This window comes from Passer domesticus, chromosome 16 (assembly GCF_036417665.1).
Source record: "Passer domesticus isolate bPasDom1 chromosome 16, bPasDom1.hap1, whole genome shotgun sequence".
Classification (NCBI taxonomy): Eukaryota; Metazoa; Chordata; class Aves; order Passeriformes; family Passeridae; genus Passer; species Passer domesticus.
In genome coordinates, this window is record NC_087489.1 from 10,093,267 (window position 1) to 10,110,425 (window position 17,159).

Sequence of the window (17,159 nt, forward strand, 5' to 3'; positions counted from 1 at the left end):
GAGGCTTGCAGAGAGCACTGCCCTGCCAAATCACCACAGTGACCCCAGTGTCACACTGCCCTGCCAAACCCCACAGTGACCCCAGTGTCACACTGCCCAAACACCACAGAGACCCCAGTGTCACACTGCCCAAACACCACAGTGACCCCAGTGTCACACTGCCCAAACCCCACAGTGACCCCAGTGCCACACTGCCCTGCCAAACCCCACAGTGACCCCAGTGTCACACTGCCCAAACACCACAGTGACCCCAGTGTCACACTGCCCTGCCAAATCACCACAGTGAACCCAGTGTCACACTGCCCTGCCAAACACCACAGTGACCCCAGTGTCACACTGCCCAAACCCCACAGTGACCCCAGTGTCACACTGCCCTGCCAAACACCACAGTGACCCCAGTGCCACACTGCCCTGCCAAATCACCACAGAGACCCCAGTGTCACACTGCCCAAACCCCACAGTGACCCCAGTGTCACACTGCCCAAACACCACAGTGACCCCAGTGTCACACTGCCCTGCCAAACCCCACAGTGACCCCAGTGTCACACTGCCCAAACCCCACAGAGACCCCAGTGCCACACTGCCCTGCCAAACACCACAGTGACCCCAGTGTCACACTGCCCAAACCCCACAGTGACCCCAGTGTCACACTGCCCTGCCAAACACCTCAGTGACCCCAGTGTCACACTGCCCTGCCCAAACACCACAGTGACCCCAGGGTGACACTGCCCTGCCCAATCACCACAGTGACCCCAGTGTCACACTGCCCAAACCCCACAGTGACCCCAGTGTCACACTGCCCTGCCAAACACCACAGTGACCCCAGTGTCACACTGCCCTGCCAAACACCACAGAGACCCCAGTGTCACACTGCCCAAACCCCACAGTGACCCCAGTGTCACACTGCCCAAACCCCACAGAGACCCCAGTGCCACACTGCCCTGCCAAACACCACAGTGACCCCAGTGTCACACTGCCCAAACCCCACAGTGACCCCAGTGTCACACTGCCCTGCCAAACACCTCAGTGACCCCAGTGTCACACTGCCCTGCCCAAACACCACAGTGACCCCAGGGTGACACTGCCCTGCCCAATCACCACAGTGACCCCAGTGTCACACTGCCCAAACCCCACAGTGACCCCAGTGTCACACTGCCCTGCCAAACACCACAGTGACCCCAGTGTCACACTGCCCTGCCAAACACCACAGAGACCCCAGTGTCACACTGCCCAAACACCACAGTGACCCCAGTGTCACACTGCCCAAACACCACAGTGACCCCAGTGTCACACTGCCCAAACCCCACAGTGACCCCAGTGTCACACTGCCCTGCCAAACCCCACAGTGACCCCAGTGTCACACTGCCCTGCCAAATCACCACAGTGACCCCAGTGTCACACTGCCCTGCCAAACACCTCAGTGACCCCAGTGCCACACTGCCCTGCCAAATCACCACAGTGACCCCAGTGTCACACTGCCCTGCCAAATCACCACAGTGACCCCAGTGTCACACTGCCCAAACACCACAGTGACCCCAGTGTCACACTGCCCTGCCCAAACCCCACAGTGACCCCAGTGCCACACTGCCCTGCCAAATCACCACAGTGACCCCAGTGTCACACTGCCCTGCCAAAACACCACGATGACAATGATGACCCCTGTGTCACACTGACCTGGAAGCCTCGGACACCTCGGGCTCCTGTGGGGCCTTGGAGGCCGAGTGGTCCCTGCAAAGAGAGAGATCAGCTTTGCTCAGCAGAACACCTGGGCCAGGTGAGCCAGCTGTGCCACTGAAGGGGCAGAGCGTGCAGCTCTGTGCTGCAGCCCCTTGGCACTGCTGCTGAACCTCTGCAAAGCTGGTTTTTTGCAATTTGTTAATTATATTGTTGTTAACAGAAAGGCTTATTTGGATAATCAGTGCTTAAAATCACACCGTGCTCACGAGCAGTAGAGATCAGGGACAGTAGAAAGTGGCAACATCCTTTAGACAACATCCATTAGAGGGATCTGCTATCCAATATTATGCTTTCAATTGATTGCAAGGAACTACTGCAAAACACGTGCTGCAGGCCCTTGGAAATGAAAAATGGCAATTGCTTCCATTTGCTTGGACATCCTTGGTTCCAGCAAGGCACAAAAAGGCAGCAGTTTATGCTGGCAGGGCAGAGGCTCTTAAGAGCTCATCAGACTGAACATGAACATTACCATTAGGAGTCTCTATTGCTTTCTCCTGAGAAAAAAATCACATATCCAATAAAGATCTTGGATGAAAAAAAAAGACAACCAAGTAATTTAGGCATTTAAATCTCATTTTGTAAACTGTCTTCTGGAAATAGATGCCTCCAGCAAGCTTCTGTCACAAGGCAGGGCTGCAGCTTTGGCTCCTTTCACTGCCATCCCTGCTGGGTGGAGCATTCAGGGACACAAATAAACCTCAAAGTGGCCACTGACAAAAAGCAGCATCAGCCTCAAAAAGCTGAACAACTGCTCAGGTATTTTTGTGGTTACTGGTTTCCACTTTGTTTTCTGCTTGTATTCAGTAAGGAACTTTGAAAGTTATGAATACAAAGCTTTAGGAAAGTTGAGTTAAATTGCATCAGAAATGACTTTGCTGAGCTGCTGGAGGGATTGAGAAACCCTTGGTACTCAGAGCTAAAAAACCTCAAATTGTTTTGAGCCAAACAGCCTTAACACTGGAAAAACCCTGCACTTCTCTTTGAACAGCCCAGTCCTAACAAATAAATTATGATTCTAATAAAACAAATCAGAAATGAGAAGGCCAGGTTAGACATAACCATGGGTTCAGCTGCAACTGCACCCCTGTCAAAACTCTGCACCAACACAATTAGCTTGACTGCTTTTGCTTTTTGGCTGTAATAATGTGGTACCTTTTGTGAGGCCAGCCACTCTGATGAAAAATTGCAGACATAAAAGCAAACATTATTAATACAGTTTATTTCTAAAGCTGATTTCCCTCTCCTTGGAAGTTAAAGCAGAAGCTGCTCACAAACAATAAATCATGCAGTTCAATTTCTTCCAAGTGGCACGTACCAGAAATCATATTAGACTTGCTGTAGGCTCCTGGATTTCAAAATGAGATTAAGATGGGGGGGGGGGGGGGGGAAAGAAAGAAAAAGAAAAAAATCCCAACAAAACCATTGGAAGATCAGATCCAGCCCCAACAGCAGCACTAGCTGGGGAGTGACAAGATGAAAAAGTACTAAAAAGCATTTTTAATAGTGGGATCAAAATCAGGGATTTACCCTCCTGATATTATTTGTTATCATCTCTGCTATTGAGCAGGGACACCGTGCAGTTATTCCCAGTTTTGTTGTATCTGTGGCTTCATGTTTTGCAGGGAACCCCTCTGCAGTGCTCCAAGGGAAGGGATGCAGCCCTGGGGAGGATTTCAGGTGCCATGGGCTGGTGGCAAAGCCCTTTGTGAAAGCTTCCCATGAGCTCTGCTTGACTCAGCACGGGCAGCACCTTACTGTTCCTGTGCAATGAGGGGCTTGCTGAGTGTCCAGCCTCTCCTGGCAGCTCACAAACCTCCTGGGCTCTGCAGTTTGCTCTGCCAAGCCAGATGGGAGGGCTCACTTGGCATTTGCACGGAGCTGTCAGTGAGAACAGGACCTGACCCAGCCTGGGGGAGGAATTCTCTGCTGCCAAAGCTCCCCAGAGACACCACTGAGAGAGAAAGTGGCTTTTTACTGTGTCCAGAGAGTGCCCCCCTCCCCAAAGCCTATTTTGGCTCCTTTCTGGTCCACAGCCAGCTCTGTACTTACAGTTGCTCCTCTGGGTCCTGGCAGACCTCTCTCACCAGGGATGCCAACATCGCCCTGGCAGGGACACCAAAGTCAGCTGTGATGTTCAGGAGCCACAAACCCACCCAGCCCAGCCCACTGGGACAGATTCCTGGACCCCAGGCTGCTCAGTCCCAAACTCCTGCCCCACTGGCCCATCTGCCAGCCCAGCACCCTGCCCAGCCAGCCCACTGCTCCCTGGGAGCTCCGCACCACTGTGGAACGCCTGGAGTGCTCAGTCCCCTGGGACTGCATCACTGGGAGCTTTACTCATGCAAGGAAGCAGCACATGAGCTCCAGCTGCCCAGTTTGGTTTAAAACTCTCCAGCAGGGCCCATGCCAAGTGGAAATGGGGCACTTACAGGGATGCCTGGCTCTCCAGAGGGACCTGCCTCTCCCATCTCTCCAGGGCTGCCCTGCAGAGCACAAAGCACACACTCAGTTAGGGCATCACTTCAGGGAGTCATTTCTGTCCTGCCTGAAGCAACAAAACGAGGAGGAGTTAAAACCTGGATCAGGAAATAAAAACAGCTTTAAACTTTACAGTTTTAAGGCAAAACTCACAGCAGCAGAGAAGAGCTGAGCTGCACACTCTGTCCTGGCACCAGCCCCAGGCAGTGTCCCCATGTCCCATGTGAGACAGGGATGCCAGGACATCCCATCACATTCACTCCTGCACTCCCCTCACACCAGGAGGAGATTCCTGCTCCACCTTCCTGCAGCATGCTCTCCTCCCTGAGGATTAGCAGCAATAATGGTGCAAAGGGAGAAATTGATAAAGGACAAGGGGAAAAAAAAGACACCTCTCAGAGCAGCTTTGTGCTGGACTGCTTTGATCTGCCTGAGGTTTTCTTTAATCTCACAGGTGGGTGTCAATATAAAGCTCCATGGAAGTTTTTCTCCTGAGGTGAGGGAAAATCTGCAAAGGCAGGATGAGATCATTCTGCTCCTGCTGGTGCTCAGCCTTTTGATTCCCAAAGATCAAGCTGCTCCTGGGACTCTGACAAAAGGATGAGGTTTACTAAAGCACTGATGACTCTCCTGTGGATCTGCTGTGTCTTTTCTGAACCAGGTGCCAGCCCAGTTATTTTACCTAATTCCTGCTCTTCACCTCCAGCAGAAATACAGGAACCATCACTCTGGGGTAAGTCCTCCCAGTCCCCCAAAGCTAAAGTCTTGCTGTGACCAGTTTCCCCACCAAACCCCATCATTAAAGAGATTCACTTACTGGTTCACCCTTTGAGCCTTTAATACCTGCTCTTCCAGGCAGACCCTGAAAAAAAAAATTATATTAAAGCAATGTCAGAAGAAGTAAAGTTATTAAATTTGTTGTTTTGGTCTGATTTGACACACAAGGAGTGACCTTTGCTTGAAGCAATGGAAGGTTTAGACTTCTGCAGCTTTCACTGTGAAAATTATGACTTCAATGTCTCTCTTGCTGCCCTTGCAGCTCCATGAACACTAATCCTTGGAACTAGAGCAAAGAGCAGGAATATACAAATGGACCAGCAGCAGCAACATTTTGCACAGAAACCTCTCTCCAAGGGAGTTCAAAATATTCTGTAAATGCAGGAAGAAAGGAATACTTGATCTGTTTTACATAGTTGGAAGTCTGGAGGAATGAAACATTTTGCCAATAAGCACTTGGAGTAAGGCAGGGACAGAGCTCAGGATATTATACCTTACCTCCCTCCATAGGACATGCACATCAATGGGGTGTGAAAGAGAAAATCCCTCCCAAGTTTAGATTTTAAAGAGTCAGAGAAGCCAACAGCCAGGGAATTACTGTGAGGAGCTGCTCCAGGTGTTCTCCAATCCTGCCTGGCACACTCCTTCCCTGTCTGCATGGTGGGAAAAGTGCATTTCCTCTTGGCTGAACTGGAGCTCCTTGTGAATCCCCCCACAGAGTGACCCTCCCCTGTCCCCAGGAAGGATCTCTGCAGGACCCTGGGCTGCTGCAGCCCCAGAGGTGGCAGGTCCTGCTCCATACTCACAGGAAGTCCGTTTGGCCCCTTCTCTCCAGGAGCACCCATGGGAGCTGCGTCGCCCTGTGGATAGGGAGAGGTCAGCAGGGATCCTCCAGCACAGGGAAATGCCTGCCACAGGCAGGGAACACGTTCCCAGGCAGGCATTTGTGCTTTTCCCCCTCCCTGTATGCACAGGACCAAGAGCTGTTGTGTCTGGAGGGGTGAGCAGCCATGGACAGGACTCCCAGGTGTTTCCCTGCAGCTCCCAGCCTTCCCTGGCAGCACAGGTTCAATATTCCTGCAGGAGCACTGCTCAGGAGCCAGGCAACCAGCACCTTGTCTGCAGGCTGTTAAAATCAACTCTGTCTACATCTCTGACAAGGCATCTCTGAAGGTCTGGAGCCAGCCAGCAGGAGCCACTAAACCCAGGGGCACAGCTGAGCTTTCATCATTCCTGCACCTCCCTTCTTTAGGGAATTCCCTCGGGATTAACTAACAGGAAAATTTCACTCTCCTTCACTAGTGGCACTATCACAAAACTTTTCAGAAGGAGAAGCTTTCCAGCCAAGTTTTTGGGGAGAACTGCAGCACTGCCAGCTCAGTCTCAGGAACCTTCCCTGCAGTGTTGAAGAAGGACTTTACAAACCTTCTCACCATCGAGTCCAGGGGCTCCGTCCCGCCCGTCCTTGCCAGGCATGCCCTGCAAGCATGGACAGCACAATGTTAGGTCAGAGGAGGCTCTGTGGTTTGCAAATTCACATCAAAGAAGATTTTGGCAACGAGTCCAGTTGTACTGGGAGATTTTCATTAGCAGCAGTACAACTGTGGCTTAGCCCAGCTGGGCTTGCACAGGGACCCACAGAGCAGAAGTTTGACAGCAAAGATGGCAAGAAGCAGCTTTTGGCCTGTTCTGTTTGATCTCCTCATCTGCAAGTGAGACAAACAGCAAGAGCTGCATCCTGCTTAAGTGACTTACAGGTTCTCCTATGAGCCCACGAGCCCCTGGGTTTCCTTTTGGTCCAGGTTTACCCTAGAAAACAACAATAAACCCTATGTTAACCTGAGGAACAGTCAACAAAGACAAAACTCAGATTCTGTAGGGACATTTCATTCCATTTCAGCTGGGTCCTCTCTGTCCACATAAGTGTGGAGGTTGTTTTGAAACAGAGCAGGAAACCAGCCCAGTGCTGGATGCAGCACCTGGGAAGATTCTTGATTATTTTAAGGGATCTAAAATCTGCTCCCTGTGCTCCAGGCTGCAGCAGCACTTGGACATTGCTCAGGCATCTTTAGTAAGAGTTAAACATCTCATTTTGAGATGATGTTTACATCCCTTGCAAGCAAATAGAAGGGACACAAAGCATAATAAACCTGTGGAACAGTCTTTGGAGTGGAGCAAAGGGTGTTTGACTGCACTTACAGTGTCACCTTTGGGCCCCCGGAATCCCTGAGGTCCTTTGCTCCCTTGGTCTCCCTGTGACAGGGGAGGAAAAGCCATTAAACATCTTCATCACACAGTGGCAGAGATTGCTGCTTTGGGGTGAAATGAGGAGGGTTTTGTGCTGTTTGCTTTGGTTTTTGTGCTGTTTGCTTTGGTTTTACGCTGTCTGCTGGTGTCAGCAGAGGTGTGAGCACACACAGTCCCCTGAGAGCTGCACTTTCCCAGTCACACTCCAATTCCTGACACACCTTCTGCAGCAGGGACCTTGCCAACCATCCCCCAGGGCAGAGACCATCTTCCCCTTCATTTAATGAAGCAATTTCTTCAAGCAGAAACAGAGTGGGAGAAAAGCTTTAGTATTTACTGTCCAGATCCTGCTGGGTGCAATGAAGGGTTTGGTAAGAAAGCACCTCATTTTGTTTTAGTTTGGATGAATTTCTTCTATAATTGCAAGACTATGGAGGGGTCCCCAGAGGGTGGTGCTGCAGAAGGATTGGGGATTGCATCCTCAACACACAGCTATTCCTGCTTGGAGCAAAAATCCTTGGGAGCTGTGGGCAGCTGGGAAGAGACCAGGCTCAAGGGCTGATTCTCCCTCCAGAAGTAAAGGATATTCTCTTCTCCAGGGCTTGCCCACAGCTGCTGGTGCTCTAGGAAGGGCAGTGAAGCACAGAGAGCAATGGAAATGTGGTGAACTCATTCTGGTGTGGGGCATGGCAAAGGGAGACGTCGTGAGGTCTGGGTCAGGTAAAATAACACTGCTGTGAGTGGAGGGAAAGGGCAAAGGGAATAATCTGCTGGAGGTGGCCAGCACAGCTCAGGAAGGGGGAATAAAGCAGGCTGTGGAAGGCAGGGCCACAGAGAGCCTGGGATACATACAGCTTTGCCTGGAGGTCCGGGGATTCCAGGTGGGCCCCTGAATCCAATGTCACCCTGCAGAGGACAGACACCATTGTGAGCCTGGGCTTGGCAGAGCATGAAGTAACACAATCCCCACCTTGTTCACAGCCTGAGAAAACACAAAAGCCCTGGAAAGACAGCCCTGTGTCTCCTGCTGGTTTGCAGGACAGACCTGCAAACAATCCCACTCTGAACAAGGGGTTTTTACTCTGGGTCTCTCCACCTTTGTACCTGATACACTGATAACATTTATGGCATTGCTGTCTTGATAACGCTCTAACTCCTAAATAAATGCATGACTTCATCCAATCCAAAACCATTCAGACTTTGGGCTGCTGGTCAAGGGATTTTGACAGGAGTCCAAAGCCTCAGTGAGCTGGAGACTGACCCTGTTCTCATTGAGGAGCCTTTTTGTGTCCTGAAAACCTTTGTCCATCAGTGATTCTTTGGCATTTTCTTGTAAAGAGACAGAACAGAAAGTGAAATGTTTGTGAAATGTTTCTCATTTTTTTGTTGTTGTTTGTTTTTTTTTTTTTCCTCCAAGATTCTCTAACACTGTCAGTCTTGCACTGAGGCTGAAATGATTCAGTCTGGCTGGGCCTGACCCTGCCAGCCCCTGGGGTGTGAGGATTCTCCTGACTTTGGGAGGTTGTTCTGATGGAGGGGCTGCAGGGAACAGCCCACACTTTGTACCTTTACAAGTTTCCCAGTGGAGTTCAGTAAGGACAAGTGCCACTGGCACCTCTCAAAAGGCAAAATGGTGGTGGAGAGAAAAAGGAAAAATCAGATTTTTTTTTCTTACTCTGTCGCCAGCTGGACCCATTGGACCAGGGAGGCCTCTCAGTCCTCTTGGGCCCTAATTAAGGAAACAAATCAGTTCAAACTCATCACAGTTTGTGTAACCAAGGTGACTCCACATGACAAGGCCATGGGAAGGGTGGGAGGAGAGGAGCTGGGGTTACCTGCAGGCCAACACCGCCGGGAATCCCTGGAGGGCCGGGAGGGCCAGGGTTACCCTGGGACAGAAAAATCAGTCAGAGAGGAGGAGGAGGGACAGCAGCAGCCTGCAAACACAGCCAGGGACAGCCCCATCTTGTTTCTCCTTCAGCTCCCTCTCTCCCTCCCAGATTTCTCTACAGAATTTGTTTCTATGTTATAGACAATTTCTATGTGCAAGAACAGCCAGATCAGTCAGGAATTTATCCAAGTGACTAAAGCCGGGCTGTTCCTGAGCTGACATCCCTGCATGGCAAGGGATGGCTGTTAAATCAAACTGATCTTAACATGATGATCCTTGGAAAGGTGAATTTTCTTGGGGAGTCAGCACATGGTCCTACAGGGAGAGCAGGGGAACCCAATGCACTTCAGCCAAAGTAGCTGCTCCTTGTTCAGCCAACAGCCTCATCCCTCCCTCTCCCCTTGGAAAAATCCCTTATTTCTTTCTCAAGTGTTTTAAAGAGAAAAATCCTCCCTTGTTACTTTTAAGTTTACCTTTTCTCCTTGTTTTCCTACTTCGCCAGGCTCCCCTTTGTGACCAGTGTGTCCCTAGAAAGAAGAGTTATGATTATTCACATCCCAGTAGAGTGTTGCTTTAAAATTAGATTGGGTGAGACAGCTGTGAAACCTAAACCCCACATCCCAAGTGACTTTCAGAGAAAACAGTCTGTAGGTGTGCTGTGAATGGAGCTCCCTCCTGGGGGAGGCTACCAGTGTCAGAATTGATGCAGTTCCTGAAAATGCCCAGATTTGGTTTTCCAGAGTGACTTGCACCGGGCTAAGCTCATGGTCTGCATGCAACTCAAACACAGGGACCAGAACTCAGCTCCCATCACGCCAGAAAATGGGGATGAGTCACTCCTGAGAACCCCATTCTGCATTTTAACCTCCCTTTTAAAGTCATCTTTAATGTCTGCATCATCCAGCTTTCAAAGAAATCCATGTCCCACTGAGAGCTTTCACACAAGCTCTGATTCACTTTGTGTCTTGGCTCTGTGACTGTGGGAGAGACCCAGGCTCATTCCAGCCATGGCAGATGTTATTCCTCACCACAGCAAAGGTCCTGGGCACCATTTGCATCATAATTGGAGATTTTCTCTGGGCTTTCCATCTCATGAGCTATGAATTTTGAACAGTTGTCCCCAAACACTTTGTATTTGTAATGATATTTATGACTCAGTGCAGAGCCCAAGCAGACAGGGAAAGTGAGAAAGGTCACTTCAGGAGGAACTGAGAGCATTTCCCAGGAGTTCTCCCACTCACTGCCAGCTTCTAAATCCCGCTAAAAGAACTTGAATCACTTATTACTTTGTCTCACTGCTGGAGTCCATAACTGCAAAGACATAGAGGGGACAGAGGAGGAGATGTTTAACTCTTGAGAGCTGAAAATTTACATATCACAGGCCAAAAAAAAATTCTGTTTAAAATATTTAAACATAAATCTGTTGCTATAAAAACAACAATTAAATTGTATTCTATTAATTATGTAAGTTACATTTTGCAGTTTAAGAACTGGTGAGGTTTTTCCAGCTCTCAGCACCTGGTTCTTGAGGCAGCCCTGAACTGCTGCCCCTGTTTGTTCCTGTCCATCAGCTCTGCCCCACTGGCCTTGCAGGGGTTTCTAACTATGCCAAGGGTTAAATTTCATTTGTAGGAATAAAGGCAAGTGCACGGCTGCTTTGGGAGCCTAAATGCAGAGGCTGTATATAGAATTTAATGCCTTCATAGTGGTGTTCATTTTGGGAGAGAAGTCTGGCATTGCAGGTGGTGTTTCCTTACCTTGAATCCTGGCATTCCTGGGGGGCCTGGAGGACCTGGTGGGCACAGAGCTGGGCACTGCAGGGAACAGGAACACTTTGGTTTAGCAGGCACACAGCACACCCAGGGAGGCTGGCTTCATCCATTAGGGGACAAGGTCATGTGGATTTTGGCTCTAAATTCACTGAATCCAATGGAATCACAGCATCATGGACTGACCAGAATTTCCCTATGGAATGGGGTCCTAGAGGTCCTGGTACCCCACAAAACAATGATTTATGAATGGCCTACTCCACTTTGAACATGGGCTGGGAGACTTTCTGAAGGCTGGCAGTGTCCACAGTCCAAAATGCTGGAGAACCCAGTTTCCCAGTGAAGTGGGATCACTTTCTTTAAATCATTAGGACCACATTTAATCCTCTGCATTAACTGACCCCATTGATTTCCTTTAGCCAGCTCCTTAAAGGAAACAAGGACAGGCATCAGAGTTAATTGAAGGGCACCAATAAAAACCCTATACCTATAAACTGATATCTGCAGATGTCCAGGGGTGGGAGAGCCCCTGGTGGGAGCTCCAGCTTGACTGGGAACAGAGCAGAACATGCATGGAAATTGAATGAGGAAAAGGCCATACTCTTGAAACTTTACAAACAGCTCTTAATTTGTTTTGTTGTTTGTTTTTTATTTTCTTTTAATACAACTTCAGGCAGCACCTCTGTAGCAAAAATTTAATTTTCTAGTATATTCCACAGGGTAACTTAAATTAAACATGCAGAAATAGCAGCATTTCCTATTAACTCCCATGTGATGTGCCATCAGGCAGTCTAAACTGACTTGGAGCTTTTTTTGGGACACGCCAATTAGGAAAGCAGAGAAGCTGTCACAACAACAGCTGTGAAATCTGCAAATGTCACTTCCATCATTCCTGGACCCAACACTCCTTTTGCTCCCCTGAAAGAAAGGGATCAAGGCTTTCTGCTGAGGGAGGAAGCCCAAAGGAAGCACGTGTCCATGGAAGCCTGGAACCAAACAGGGCTGCACACACTGCCTTCCTTTGCAGAGCAGGAGAGCCAGCATGAAAAGCTGCAGTCTGTTACCAAATGCTGGAGTTGTTCAGCACATGAAGAATGCATGCAAAATGTGCATTTTGGGAAGCAAAAATCGAGGACAAAATCAAAGACTGGTTTGGGTTGGAAGGGACCTTAAAGCTCATCCCATTCCACCTCTGCCATGGGCAGGGACACCTTCCACTGTCCCAGGCTGCTCCAAGCCCCATCCAGCCTGGCCTTGGACATTTCCAGGGATGAGGCAGCCACAGCTGCTCTGGGAAATCTGTTCCAGTGCACATCTGCCTCCTTGAATAAACATTTCAGTCCAGGAAACACAAACCCCACTCTGATAAGGTGGTTTAAACCCACACCTGCAGGTCTAAGCAGTGCATGTTAAACGGTCTGACGCTCCCCCAGCTGTGCCAACCAAAAGTCACATCAGGGATTAAAGCAAAGCATATTTTCATGGTACATAAATAAAAACCTACCTGAAGGTCACCACCACCATCAGGAAGGGCACCTGGAAGACCCTGCAATTCAGGGAATGGTGGCTTTTAAATACAAGACAAACACAAACACCAGGAGGAAACACAATTTCTAGGACAATTTTTACAGACCCAGCTCAGCTGGATCAGCACAAGGCACATGCTCAGCCCCACAGCCCAAAAATGCTTCCCCTGAACGTGGAGTGTTCTGAGCTGCATCAGACCCCAAAACCAGACACAGCAGGGGTGAAACCATCCCCTGGAGGTGCCCAGGGGCCTTGGGAAGACTCTTGGGCCTCAGTGATGAAGGCAGCAATCAGAGAAGAGCAGCTGTGCCTGGTTTCATCCTGGCCTTGGGAAACACCTCCCAGTCCCACTGTTCAACGCTCCAGAGAGGCCACAGCAAACCCCAAGCAGGGATTTGATTGCAAGTGCCCACTTGCTGGCCTTACAAAAACAAATCCTGATCCAAGCAAGCACAAAAACCTTCCTTGCGAGGACAACAAGCCCACCCCATGCCCTGTGTGCCATAAAGGTGGGGTTCATCGGGTTCCTCCTCACACAGAGCACAAATAACCAACAGGAGGTCATCAAAACATCCAAGGGCAGCCAGGGAAAAGTCCCTGCTCTCCTCAGGACGTGGTGTTTATGCCCTGCTGAATGCTCATGGCAGTGCCAACAAATAAAAAGTGCAGCAAGAAGAAAATTCCAGACTCCCCCCAGGAATTTTCTCACATTCATTTGCAAGTCTCAACTTACAGGAGGCCCAGGTGGTCCAGGAGGCCCTGGGAATCCTGGCAGACCAAAAGGTCCCTAAAAGGGGAGAAAAATAGTAAGAATTCCTTTTCAGTGTAAATGCAAGGGGATGTGAGGGGTGGCTACCAAAATATCACTTCAGAAAGAGCTAAGAGACAAAAATTAAACTAATTCTTCTGCGGTTGTGGCACATTCAGTAAAAGAGGATTAAATGGTAGGAGAAACTCACAGAAGGGCCCCGAAATCCTTGTCCCCCTGGGAGCCCACTGGGTCCTGGAGGCCCCTGTTGAACAGAGAGAAGAGTTTAACACCTGTGGTGACCTTGGCACCCCAAAGCCTGGGGGTACCCAGCACTTGTGATGCCTTGAGAGGCTGCCTGGAACAGAGGCTAGGCAGAGTTAAAGGAATAAAACAGGGATTTATTAAAATGCCTTCAAAGGAAGCACCTTGGGCAGTGCAAGATCCTGGCCATGGCTACACCCAAGATGGACCCTGAGTCACAAGTTCTCAGGCTTTCATAAGTCTTGGTCCATTTCTTGGGGGTTAAATGTCAAATTGGGAGTTAAATGTCCAATTATAGCTCAGGTGATGCAGTCCCACCCTCCCAGTTTGTTCTCCTCAATTCCCTGTTGTTTGCTCATTTTGGGGCTGGAGCTGCAGGGATGTCCTTGGTTCTGGGGCTGGAAAAGGATTGTTCTGTGTGACTGAGCTGTGAGGAGAGCTTGCTGACACTTTGTATGAAGTTTAGAGTTGTACACTAGTGCAGTACAGAATCTGGAAAATATGAAAGCCAAAACTTAAGGCATCAGGCTGTCCCCATGCCCAATCCCAAGGAGCTCCATCCTGCCCAGACCATCAGCTTTCCAATGCACATCTTGCTTTTTACTCCAAAAATTCCACTGGAATTCCCTGCCAATCTGCACCCTCAGGCACAGGGCAGCTCCCAGGAGCCACCAAACAAAAGCTGCCCCAGGGTTGGTCACTCCCACTGTTTAAAGGCTGCTCTGCCTTGGATTTACACCAGAACCTGCTCCCAGGGTGAGGGCAAGGATAAAAACCCCACAGGGTCAATGATCTGCAGGACCCCTGGCACAGTAGAAGGACCTGAGGCCTGGGGTGGGTTTGCAATACTCAGGGTATCCAATAAAATCAGAATCTTAATTTATAATTTTTTTTTTGGAAAAAAGTATTTTTATTACTTACTGGAGGTCCTGGTAGTCCTTTGCCCTGAAAACAACATTTGAAACAGTAAAAGATCACTCAGAAACTGTGCACAAAGGAATACAAGAAAAGCTCAAAAAACACTGCTGTTTTTTTTTGTTGTAAGTTTCCTTAGTACTCCCTTGCCCCATTATAATGATTATAATTGGCAATCAGAGTAGAGTCCTGATGAATTCCTTTGCTGCCTCTAACAATTTGTATTCCTTTTCCATCTCTGTTACCTATGAGACGTCTGTGAGAAAAGAGATGTGTGGTGGCACAAGAGTGGGACATGGAGAGGAAGACAACATTCCAGTTTATCTATTTCTCCCTTTTCCTTTTGGTTTTCATTAGACACTGGATAATGTCTAATAATTGTGATAGCATTTGATAAGTCAGTCTGTATCCCAAGCTGGTTTGCTTTTAGAGCACCTCAGAGAATAAAACCAGGTCTGTGTTACCAGAGCAGGTCACACTTAAATATTTAAACATTTCAAACAATATATTCACTCATTCAGGCTTTGATACTTTTGTTTGGGATACAAAGCTTCCCATCCTCTCTTGGTGATGGCTTTGGCACAACATTCCACACTTTCATCACATGAGCTGCTCTGGAGGTACTTACAGCTGGTCCGGGTGGCCCAGCAGGTCCTAATGCACCCTGGGGGAATAAAACAGGACAGAAATCAGCAGGGATAAAAGAGAAACCCCCACATGGGGAGTCACCAAGGCCTGCTCTCCTTGACACCAATCTTTGCTTGGAAACTCCAGCAGTGTCTTGCAGAAGCAGGACACAACTGGAGATGCCCAGCTGAATTCACACATATAAGGACAAAAACTTATGGATAATTACTCTGGAAGTCCCAGCTAGCCTCAGACTAATATCTAGATATCCTCCATGAATATCTAAATGTTCATAACTTGAATTCTATCTACTTGAAATATTCTCATTCATAATACATTCACATTGTAGATCCAATTACTAAGTTTCCTAAAACTATTAACAGAATTTGGATTTGTTCTAGTGAACTTTATTAACTCATCTATTTTCCTTTCAAGTAAAGCCAAAGATTTGGCAGCTTCTGCTTCTTCACTTGCTTCCTTGGCAACTCCCCTGTCTCCTTTTCCCAGTTTGCATTCCCACTCTTAGGCTTGACTGGAGCTTGGTGAGCTCATGGCTTAGACTGGAATTAAGTCACTCTGGAAGCTGTGAATTCCTGCTTGACTGAAGATAAGAACACAGAGAGATCTCCTTTAACCCCTTTGCTGCATTGCACAGCTGCCAGCTGGCCAGCAGGCTGTGAAATTCATTATGGGTGATAATTCTGAAACAGCATCCCAGACTGGTTTGGGTTGGAAGGGACCCTAAAGATCACCTCATTCCACCCCCTGCCATGGGCAGGGACAGCTTCCAGGGCACCAGGGTGCAGGACAAAGCAGGGACATCTCCTTGCACAGGGACAAAGCTTCCACGGCCTCTCCCCAGCCCAAACCTCCTTCCCAAGCATCCCCAAAATGCTGCACAGAAACATCTCGAGCAGATTTCCTGAGCTGGAATTAAAGGGTGTCTGCCCCTGGGACCAGGAGAACAAGGTGGAAGGGCTGACCTGGAGAATATCCCAGCACACACAGCTCCCACTGTGCCCCCAGGGATGACAGCTGCCCTCTGCTCCTGCTCTGTGGGCCAAAGGGGATTAGAAATGTTTTCTCTTGTTAAACTTAAGGAGAAAGACACAGAGGACCCAAGGCCTTGTTAAGAGTGGTCTTGTGAGCAGAGGACAGTAATCCAATAAAAATCAGCTGTGCTGTGAATGTCAGCTCATTCATTCCCCCTGCTGCAGGTTACTCTGCTCTGCCTCCAGTCACTTTTATCTGCAGGCTAAAAATGCTCACAACCACTGCTGGCTGTGAGGGACAAGCTGGGATCTCCTCCTGCAAGGAAAACATTGAATTCCTGGCACCTCCTCACTTGCACCCTGATTCTGAAGGCAGCTGCATCACCCCTTTCTGCTTTGTCCAACAGGCCAGAAAGATGGCAGAGCACCCAAAATGCCAAATGCTGGCCTTTTACACTCCCTAATTCTGACACCTTGGAGGGTGTAAGGTGCAGAATGCACCAGTGAACATTCCTGGTAAGAGATTGTGAAATCCCTGAATGAGCTGATGCTACTGCATTAAGGCAAAGGAGAGACTCTAATTTACATCTCAATTTTAATAACATTCTCTGACTTGACTCATTCTCCTGGTAACAATGTTCTTTTTCTTTTGATTAGAAAACACTATCACCATAATTTTTCATTTTGCAGTAATTTACTCTGTGAATAGACAGCTATGGAGCGTAGAAAACACTTGATTATTATGACATTCATAAATAGAAGTGAATAATTATGTTTTCCTTATTGCTTTCATTGGAAAGCAACAAACTTCAAAACGGCCTTTGAGAACTTTCCAATGAAGGACACCAGTCCCTAACAGGGAGGTCAGGACCCAGCTCAACCTCAGCTAAAAATAAAGGGATTTTAAAAGCAAAATAACCAAGCAGATTTGATCTAATCAGTCTTTAAGCAGAAGCAGGAGAAAAGCTAATGGGTGCTGAGAGCAGCAGGAGATATTTAAGATAAAAATATTTTCAAAATGTTTGGCAATAAATCATTACTGAAAACTGGCTTCCATGAGCCCACTTCCCTATGCTAAACAACTTTGCTCTCAGACACTCCAATTCAAAAAATTATGCTTATTTAGAAGAAATCAGAGTGTTAAGCATGAATTCAAACCCACAGCAATAAGTAAACAGCTTATTTCA

The 17,159-nt window shown here is 48.4% G+C and overlaps 1 protein-coding gene across 1 annotated transcript in view; it reads right to left on the reverse strand.

Annotated features, from left to right (window-relative positions):
* The window catches only part of COL9A3 (collagen type IX alpha 3 chain), a 34,909-nt gene that overhangs the window by 9,502 nt on the left and 8,248 nt on the right, over positions 1-17,159 (reverse strand). Inside the window, 18 exon segments of the mRNA XM_064391542.1 lie at positions 1,675-1,728; positions 3,787-3,840; positions 4,167-4,220; positions 5,033-5,077; positions 5,799-5,852; positions 6,418-6,471; positions 6,748-6,801; positions 7,192-7,245; positions 8,092-8,145; positions 8,915-8,968; positions 9,075-9,128; positions 9,604-9,657; positions 10,888-10,944; positions 12,404-12,445; positions 13,160-13,213; positions 13,386-13,439; positions 14,360-14,383; positions 14,982-15,017. Coding sequence (XP_064247612.1) covers positions 1,675-1,728; positions 3,787-3,840; positions 4,167-4,220; positions 5,033-5,077; positions 5,799-5,852; positions 6,418-6,471; positions 6,748-6,801; positions 7,192-7,245; positions 8,092-8,145; positions 8,915-8,968; positions 9,075-9,128; positions 9,604-9,657; positions 10,888-10,944; positions 12,404-12,445; positions 13,160-13,213; positions 13,386-13,439; positions 14,360-14,383; positions 14,982-15,017 — 906 coding nt within the window.